Source organism: Pimephales promelas, chromosome 18, assembly GCF_988280905.1.
Source record: "Pimephales promelas chromosome 18, fPimPro1.hap1.1, whole genome shotgun sequence".
Lineage (NCBI taxonomy): Eukaryota > Metazoa > Chordata > Actinopteri > Cypriniformes > Leuciscidae > Pimephales > Pimephales promelas.
This window is the reverse complement of record NC_142786.1, coordinates 2679993-2690000: the sequence shown is the minus strand read 5'-3', so window position 1 is coordinate 2690000 and position 10008 is coordinate 2679993. Positions and strand designations below refer to the sequence as shown.

Genomic DNA, 10008 nt, shown 5'->3' with positions numbered 1-10008 from the left:
GAGAGATGGATGGATGGAGAGATGGATGGATGGAGAGATAGATAGATAGATAGATAGATAGATAGATAGATAGATAGATAGATAGATAGATAGATAGATAGATAGATAGACAGACAGACAGACAGCTGTGTACTCTGAGAAAATGCTATAAAATCATAAAACCAAATAGTGTGAATAAAAGCCAAATCATGTTTAAATAGTCATGTCAACATGTCTAGTAAACCAATCATTTGCGTTGTTAACGGTCTCTTGTTGTGTGTATCAGACTCTGCGGGGCCAGATTATGTTTCTGCTGACAATGGCAATGGTGATTATACACACTCAATCAGTAAGTAAAGTATTTGTCTGTTAACAAGCATTAGCTAAACATTGTGTTAACAGACGGGCCGTAGCTGTTAAATAATCATTTGTGTCTTCAGGCACGTCTGATAATGGAGCCCAATCAAAATCACCAGCCGACACAACAGGTAAACTGATGCTGAACAACAATCTGCATGGTCTGGTGAACTTGAAACACTAAAACAGGTTTCACAGACGAGGTTTAAGTCTAGTAACGCATGTTTGAGCAGTTTTAACTGAAAGCAACTTTATCTTAAAATATGTCAGTGCTGTTAAAGCCCAATCCTGGATGAATCTAAGCCCTGTCTGTGAAACCGGGCCAAAGTGCGTTGAATCTAAAATCAGAGTGATTTTTCCAGATTCATCAGTTGTCTTGGACACAATCTCACATCCGGGTCATTCCTTCATAGACTATTCAGGTACGACACCATTTTATCCAACACTTTACAATAAGGTCTTTATGCATTAACTTGACATAACTTAAACAATAAGCACTACATTACAGCATTTATTTAACATTTGTCAATGTTGGTTAACAAAAATGCAATAGTTCATGTTAGTAGTACAAGAACTAATGTTAACAGATACAACTTTGATTTTAAAAATGTATTAGCAAATTAATTTGAACTAGCAATGAAAAATACGTCTACAGCATTTATTAATCGTATTAATATTAACTAAAGTTGGTAACGAATGGAAACCTAGTAAATGTATTTTCAATATAAAAAGAAAACATTGAGACATGATATTCATCTGTCGTCTTGTTGTCCTCAGAAGGAGGCGCAGATAATGGTGCAGATTCACCCGATACCAACGGTAAGCTCATGTCAACTCACCTTTCCTTTCTGGAAAATGAATGCTACTTTTGCATGGACTTGAGCTGGTTTACTTTGACAACCTGGTTTTTCCATCAGGAATATGATCATACGATATAATTTTGACACATCATTCATTACTGCATTACAGGAAACGGGAACGGTCGGCACAAACCTGTGGACATACAGAAAGGTACATTCATATCTCTATGAAAGCGTATTGGCAAGCCGTTTTAACTTTTATTCATTTCCAGGATATGAATTCTTGATATCAATTGTATTTTCACAAGTGAAATGCCACCATAGGCTGCCATTCAAAACCAATTGTTGATATCAAGAATAGATTTCTTACTAGTTGAAATTCCAATTTCACATATCAGAAATACGATTATTGCAAGTAAAAACCTTTATTTTTGATATCAATAATTCAATTTTTACTAGTGACAATGTTAATTTCTGATATCACGAATGTGATTGTTACCATTAAGAAAGCCATTTTAGATATCTGAAATAATAGTTATATCAGAAAAACCTTTTTTAGATATCAAAAATTATAATTTTTACTTGTACCAATTGAATTGTTGATATCAAGAATAGACATTTCAACTAGTGACAATTTAATTATTGATATCAGGAATTCACATTTTTTCTAGTAACAATGTAATTGTTAATATCAAAAGTTAAATTTCTACTAGTAAAAGATCAATTCTTGATATCAAAAATGTATTTTGAATGGCTGCCTATGGTGACATTTCACCAGTGAAAATACAATTACAGATATCAGCAATTCAATTGTTGATATCAAGAATTCATATCCTGGAAATGAATAAAAGCTAAAATGGCTTGCCATAGCATATAAAACATCTAAAAGAGAGAGAACTGCAGTGTGTGTCTGGCTTCGTTCACAGGTGACCCTTCAGCCGTTCATCTCGACGTCAGTATGTGTCCAGCGATAAAACACACAACTAATCAATCAACACACAATCACAACATCATGTTATTGACAGAGTAATATCCTGGAATCAATGTGAGTCTTTCCCAACAGGCGGAACAGGCCATCATGACGCCATGCCGGAGATACATCACACAGCTGGTACTACATCAGCCGGCTCCATGACATCACTGAAACTCTATTGATTTGTTAGCCATAATTCAATTTTTATGCGTCTTCTCTTGGCTAGTCGGTCTATGACCAGTGGGGTTGTGCGGGTTAACCAAACACTTGTGCTCAACATGGAAAATATTTCTCACGGCAGATTTAAAGCTGCCAGGAAATCCCCATCAAAGATTTGTGGCTTTTGGTGCACGTCTGTAACGCTAACACTAACACTAGTTCAATATTACAGTTGACGAAAATAGCTAATATACATGAATCATTTGATGCAACTAAAGCATATTATAGGCTAGCTATTAAAAAAAGGGACACTGTTTTTGATATTTTGATTGCTAAACTATGCTACAACACCTTATGGTGTCTTTAATGTAGCCAATAACAAACTATTTCATCCATACACAACTGTTAATGGACAAATTACAGGCAAAACCATTGTTTTTTTCATGCACTGGTCAATATTAAGATTTTGCTTCTATGACATGTTTTTTTTAAATATATATTTTATTCCTAAAATATGGTGATTTGTTTATGGCTGTTGACACTATTTTCTGATTTATGAAGGGATAAAAAGAGAGATTCTCTGTAAAAATCATTAACTCTGATGCCAACCAAATGAATTTTAAAACTGGCTTTATCCAATGTCCATATTTCTGTTCTAGAAATGGATGGACATTAGTGCATACTTACTTAGATAAAGCCTCATCTGCATATTTAAACAACATTTCAGAAAACAAAACAGTTGTCCTACTGGGAAGTGTGGTGGTATCAGTTAAAATGTTCTGTGGCGTCTACCATTAAAACCTAGTGAGTTGTTAAAAAGAAGACAGAATTATTAAATGGTTTTACAAAAAATATTATCTAAGGCATTTGTAGAGAGCAGAATTGCAGGGTACCTTGAGATGAATAAAACCCATCCAAAATGGTGAAATTGAAAGATATGTTTACCATAACTTCATAAATACCTAAAAAAAAATGTAGTACAATGAATACTTTAAGTTATTATAAAATAGCTTAATCTAATCAAAACATACAAATATTTAAGCGTTTTATACCAAGTAGGCTGGTGTCATTAGCTTAGCATCATGCTAGTCAGTCAGCAAGGCAGCTCTCTAGGTTTTAGAGCTGCTAATAAGTAATAATAATTGACTTGTCTGTACAGGAGACCAGCATGCCGTCAGCTCAATTCCAGATGCAGGTCAGTGGCATCACATAAATCATCTTTCCGCAAATATTAATCTAGTTAGCACCTTTAGAAATGCTATTTTTTCTTGTTTTCAGTTGGCGTACTTGATCTAGTTGACCACACCCTCAGCCCTTACGCTGACACGACTGGTAAGAAAACATCGTTTAATATGTTTTTAGGTTAAATAATAATCAATATAATAATAATAAACTTGATTTCTTCATTTTAATGCTATCTTTTTAGATTTGCTTTTAATTACTTTTAATTTCATTTTTAATTAGATTTTTTATGCATCTGTGATTGTTATGGAAGTCAATTTCCACATCATGTTTTGTAGATCATAATAAAAAGTCAAAATTATGACATACAATCATTTATGGATTACAAATTAAAAGTCAAAATTGACATAAATAGTAAAAATTATGACATAGACGTACTAACTAAGGTACAATTATGAGATAAAAAAATAATGAGATTAAAAAGTCAAGTTATAATTTTGACATAGCTTTCAAAACGAAATTATGAAATACTAAATTATGATTATGAGAAAGCCAATAATATGAGAAAAGGTCAAAAGAGATAAGAGGTAAAATTTATGACATACTAAGTAAATTATTACATACTATGAGTCATATGAGATTAAAGTTGAAATATATGAATAATGATGACGTCAGAATTTCATTTTATTACGTCAGAATTTCAAAAAATTAATTCAAAATTTCGACTTTAAACTCACATGACTTAGTCATGATAATTATAAGCATACTTATGCGGCAGAAAAGGAGTTCCACAGATTGTAGTACGAGTCAAAGCACTCGAAATGTTCATTGTATATGAAATATGCTATGATAATAAACGTTGTTTCTCCCCCTCTCAAAGGACGTGACGGTGTCACAGGTGGAAGTGCGCAGACAGATATGGCAGGTATTATCTTTGAATTTTTACCAAACATTTTGAATAAATCCACCATGAGTGATTGTAAAAGCAGCATTGGTGTGTAATAACTGTGATCAGGTGTGGCGGGGGATCCGCTGACTGAAGGACAGGCTCAAACAGATGTGACGGGTGAGTAAACAACATGTACACGAGTACGAAATAATACAGTAGGAGTAGGAAATATTTACAACATGCTATTTCCTGTTATTCAGGGCAGGGACAGCTAGCTGTGACTGACGGCATGCCGAATTACACAGGTAACCACGTTTCCTCATCCAGACACATGTCAGTCTATCAGGGCAGGGTTTCATGTGTAGTGTGTGTTTCCGAAAAAGCAGATTCTGTTCATGCGACTGGGACTGGATTTACAGGTGAGTTAACTTTAGTACACACACACACACACCACGGTCTGTCTGAATACGGTTTAATGCACAGGTAGTTCTCGCCATTCTATATTAATGCGCTGAAGCAACAAGGGGGTAACTTCGCTGTTTGTGAAGCAATTAAACTTACAGCTTAATTTTAAGTTGAGAGAGTTTCTTGCCGAATATTGTGCTGCGAACAATCAATGATTGTCAATGGCCATGGCTAATCTACGGCTAACTGTGAATTAAACGATTTGAATGCAGCTGTAAGTGCATTAAAATCGTTTAATGCACTTACATATAGTATTTAAAAGGGTATATGTAATAATGAGCTTCATTAATGATTTTTCTGGCATATCAATGTTCTTGTCAAACTTTCAGATGCCTCAGAGACACATAGTAGCATGGTTCAGACAGACTTACCAGGTAAATTACGCTTGAAAACCTCTGTCTCATCAGGTGGACTGACTATCCAGGTAAGCTGCCCTTATAAAAAATATACCATGGTAAACATAGTTTCTGCAGAGAATGACAGAAAGTCACCGAAGGCCATTTTGAAGGGAATTGCGGATGATTTCGCAGTACAATAACAATGCTATTTTGCTGGAAACTATGATTACCAAGGTCAGTTTTTGCAAGGGTTCGCTTACAAAGCAGAAATTGTTATAAAACATTATTCAAAAATCAAAATCAACCAAACCTTTCTTAAACTCGACTCCAGTCACAGGGGATCCGTTCACAGGGGTTTCCTCACAGACAGACGCCATGGGCACAGGTGAGTGACACACACACACAAACTACAAGGAAAACATATATTTGCAATTTTTAATTTTAAACTACAGCTGAACCTCAAGTAAGTTTATAACATATCTGCAAATTGCATATTACACACATTCATAACATTAATATTTTTAATCCACAAGGGTTGCATTAAAACAGTGCATTTAATTTTATAATGTTGCTGTTGAACTTTCTATTCATAAAGAAACCTGAAAAAAAATATTAAACAGCAAAAAAATGTTTTCAAGAATGCTAACAATAAGAACCATTATTGATAATTGATAACCAATAATAATCAAGCATTAAGAGTTATTTCTGAAGGGTCATGTGACACTGAAGGCTGAAATTTCAGGAAATCTAGTGAATTAGAAAATGATTTTAAAATGTAATATTTCACAAGATTTCTGTTTTTTTTTATATATATGATATTATATACTGCATATACAGTATACTGACTATCCAGGTAAACATAGTATATACCATAAACATATTTGTACAGTAAATAATGAATTATTAAATTGTACGTATATTTTGTATAAATTGTTTATTTTTGTGAAGCCACACAAAATAGATTCATGTCAAATGTGTTTTTAAATCACACTACATCTCTAAACCTGCTTTACCTGCTAGACTGCACGTTAAGAGGGTGACTTCATCCAATCGGTTGTTTTGATCTGAGCATCTCCATATGTCACATGGTTTGTTCTCCTCTTACAGGCCAACCTGATGCTACGGAGCAGACACAGCCAGCTGGTAAGCTTCAATGGAGTTCACTTCACAGTCACATGAATTATGATTCTGATGATGATCCGTATCTCGCTTTCACCTCCTCCGCCATGCCAAAACTGTCATGGATCGTCCATAAACTTGTGAATAAATTCATGTCTGATGGAGATGCTGTGATGATGAACAGATGCTCAACAGCTCTTCTCTTTTCTCTGTTTTGCTTGTTCTGTCCAGTATCAGCAGGTGAACAGTACCACACATCTGGTCAGGGTCCTGAAGGTGGGTCTGAAACTCTCCACACACACACACCGTTTCATGCTGATGAAGCAAAATAAAACAAACGGTCCAAATCATCTCAGAAATATCATGTTTAAACCTTCATTATAAACAATGCAGATGTAAGGAATTATTTTAAGGTACACTACTGTTCAAAAGTTTGGATTCGCACAGATATCCGTTGTCCTCGTGTTTCATGAAAGATTCTCGATGAGTTTGGACACCACACCAAAAGCTTAAAATGGATAGTTCACGCAAAAATGAATATTCTGTCATTAAATACTCACCCATAAGTCCTTCCAAACCTGTAAGACTTTCATCTTTAAAACGCAATTGAATATATTTAAATCTAATCTGACTTTTCTGTCCCTCCATTGACAGCTACGCAACTACCTCATTGGTTCTTGCAGAAGCTCAAAAGTGATGTGTAACACGAGAATGAACCACATTGGTTCTTGCTAAAGTTCAAAAGTGATGCGTAATATGAGAAAGAACCTCATTGGTTCTTGCTGAAGCTCAAACATGATGCGTAATATGAGAATGAACCTCATTGGTTCTTGCTGAAGCTCAAAAGTGATGCGTAACACGAGAATGAACCTCATTGGTTCTCGCTGAAGCTCAAAAGTGATGCGTAATATGAGAATGAACCTCATTGGTTCTTGCTGAAGCTCAAACATGATGCGTAATATGAGAATGAACCTCATTGGTTCTTGCTGAAGCTCAAAAGTGATGCGTAATATGAGAATGAACCTCATTGGTTCTTGCTGAAGCTCAAACATGATGCGTAATATGAGAATGAACCTCATTGGTTCTTGCTGAAGCTCAAAAGTGATGCGTAATATGAGAATGAACCTCATTGGTTCTTGCTGAAGCTCAAACATGATGCGTAATATGAGAATGAACCTCATTGGTTCTTGCTGAAGCTCAAAAGTGATGCGTAATATGAGAATGAACCTCATTGGTTCTTGCTGAAGCTTAAACATGATGCGTAATATGAGAATGAACCTCATTGGTTCTCGCTGAAGCTCAAACGTGATGCGTAATATGAGAATGAACCTCATTGGTTCTTGCTAAAGTTCAAAAGTGATGCGTAATATGAGAATGAACCTCATTGGTTCTTGCTGAAGCTCAAAAGTGATGCGTAACACGAGAATGAACCTCATTGGTTCTCACGCGTCAAGTGAACATGCTTGAGCTTCTGTTTATCATAACTGATGTGTGAATAGACGAATCCGGCGAAACTACCGGAAGTAAGCGGGCGCCATTACTGAGCTGTTGCTGGGTAGCGTTGCCCCATTGCCTTCTATTGTTTTAGTTGCAACTTGCGTCCACTGGAATAAACAGCTCGCGATTTACGACTTTCACTAACGTTACAACGTTAGCCCTTGTATAATGTCGAGTGGGTAAACAGTTTCCGTTATAAATTGTTTCAATGGTGGCAGTAAAATTTCAATTTTGAAGAGAAAACATTGTGAATACCCCGGGTCGACTGCCCCTGTCTGGAGCCGTACGGTTTACAAAGATTTCCTGGGCGAGTACAAGACGCGGACATTCGCGTATAATAACAATTATTTAATGACATAAGTAACAAAAATATAATAAATGTGTGATATAGTGATCAGCAAAATCTCCTCTCTTGTTATTTTTTCTATTCAATTTACATGCTATGGTCATTAAATGGCTTTCCTGAGCTGAATGTAACGTTATGTGACATAATTGTTCTCCTGCTGTTATATTGACCTCTTTCCATGGTTTAAAAACAGTAGTTGGTCGATATTATGTATACTTTCTAGCTGTAACGTTACCTTACCCTTGCCCGTTGCAATGTAAAAATGAGATAAATAATGGACACAAATGAAAAACATGAAATTGTTTATTTGATTTCATTTATTTATTTATTTATTGTTGCCAAATGGACAGATCTTTTTTTAGTTTCCTCGGTAGCAAACGTTAGCCTAGCTAGCTTGCCAAGCTATTTTCATAAATAATCTGTAAGATCGTTTGTACCTTCATCTGTGACTGGACTGGAGGCCAATGTTTAACATCATCAACCTAACAAGTCTGCCTGGCTGTAGCTGTCATCAAGGGTGCGTTATCACCTTATCTCCGAGGTTTGTTTACATACCGGTGCATATGTCTATGCCGGTGTAACAGCTCAGTAATGGCGTCGCCACAAGATGGCAGCCTACACAAGAACGCTCGTCGGATTCGTCTATTGATGATTGTTTATATGTGAATAAAAGCCTAAATTAAATCGGATCATCAAATAAAGCGATCGAGTCTCTACGGATTCATTTAGGCCTAGTTTTACGATCTTTATAAACTTTTTGGAGCGTCAAAGTGGTAGTTGTGTAGCTGTCAGTGGAGGGACAGAAATCTCTCAAATATCATCAGAATTATCTTTGTGTTCTGAAGATGAACAAAAGTCTTACGGGTTTGTAACGACGTGATGATGAGTAATTAATGACAGAATTTTAATTTTTTGGGTGAACTATCCCTTTAAATCAAAAGCTGCACAATTTTCCAGTAGCACCTCATTGCAGTGCACAAGATCCAGGGGGGCGGAGTCGGATCCAGATATGAGGGGTGGAGCTGGGTAGGTTTAGGTATAATTTAAGGTTGGAGGAGTTGGATCTGGATCCGACTCCTCCCCGTGGATTTCATGTCCTGCAGTGAGGACTATCTCCAATTTTCAGCCAGTAAATGACTGTCCTGCTAGCTTGACCTCTGAACTGATCTCTGCGCTTTCTGAAAGGTGCAGAAAATGTGGAACTGGAAGATACCTGCTGACTTCCACATGAAGCCGCGAGTGAGGTTTCTACGCTACAGATTTCAGTGTACGGACCAGTACGCCTGGCAGAGGAACCGTGAACCCGCCCGCTAGACTTTAGGTCTCCTTTGTGTGTGTGTTCGTTTGTTTTATTTTTGACTATTTAAACATTCAGAGGATACTGTAACTTAACTTTTTATTGTGCCTGTTTATAAAAATGCCCTGTAAGTATTTTATTCATTGGTGCGCAGAAACAAAAATCAAACTTTGAACGAGAAGTCACGATTTCAAACGTATTTTCAGATGAAATGCGCTGTGTAAATTTAATGAAAGTTTCCCCCCCCTGTAATGTCGCTACTGTATTTTCTTGCCTAGATGTTGGAGCAATATTCTTTTCAAATGTCACAAATTGTATATTGCTGAATGTATGTCATTTGAAGATAATCTTTACATTAAATTGAACATCTATTTTGAACATCAAATTTTTGTCATTTTACCTGAGAAACACACAACTTTATGAAGAACTCCATGAACATACCAGTTTGAAACAGCTGGTGGTCCAACCAAACCAATCGAAACCAGGATATCCAAGGTGGTCTACCAAACAAACCGGGTTATCCAAGGTGGTCCACCAAACAAACCAGGTTATCCAAGGTGGTCTACCAAACAAACCTGGTTATCCAAGGTGGTCTACCAAACAAACC

At 36.2% G+C, this 10008-nt stretch overlaps 1 protein-coding gene across 18 annotated transcripts in view; it reads left to right on the top strand.

The window, feature by feature from the left end:
• Positions 1 to 9786, top strand: part of LOC120483399 (uncharacterized) — a 19625-nt gene extending 9839 nt beyond the window's left edge. For 2 of the 18 annotated variants that reach the window (XM_089122765.1, XM_089122762.1), the window contains 18 exons: positions 266 to 328; positions 420 to 467; positions 699 to 758; positions 1114 to 1155; positions 1306 to 1347; positions 2063 to 2092; positions 2200 to 2247; positions 3428 to 3463; positions 3547 to 3600; positions 4331 to 4375; positions 4466 to 4516; positions 4600 to 4644; positions 4726 to 4758; positions 5134 to 5228; positions 5474 to 5527; positions 6250 to 6285; positions 6493 to 6537; positions 9290 to 9786. In XM_089122765.1, the coding sequence (XP_088978891.1) occupies positions 266 to 328; positions 420 to 467; positions 699 to 758; positions 1114 to 1155; positions 1306 to 1347; positions 2063 to 2092; positions 2200 to 2247; positions 3428 to 3463; positions 3547 to 3600; positions 4331 to 4375; positions 4466 to 4516; positions 4600 to 4644; positions 4726 to 4758; positions 5134 to 5228; positions 5474 to 5527; positions 6250 to 6285; positions 6493 to 6537; positions 9290 to 9418 (956 nt within the window). In that variant the 3' untranslated portion in view covers positions 9419 to 9786. Of the gene's footprint in view, positions 1 to 265; positions 329 to 419; positions 468 to 698; positions 759 to 1113; positions 1156 to 1305; positions 1348 to 2062; positions 2093 to 2199; positions 2248 to 3427; positions 3464 to 3546; positions 3601 to 4330; positions 4376 to 4465; positions 4517 to 4599; positions 4645 to 4722; positions 4759 to 5133; positions 5229 to 5473; positions 5528 to 6249; positions 6286 to 6478; positions 6538 to 9289 lie in introns of all 18 variants that reach the window. The other 16 variants (XM_089122770.1, XM_039678385.2, XM_089122764.1 and 13 more) reach the window with 14 other exon arrangements.
• The last annotated feature ends 222 nt before the right edge of the window (positions 9787 to 10008 follow it).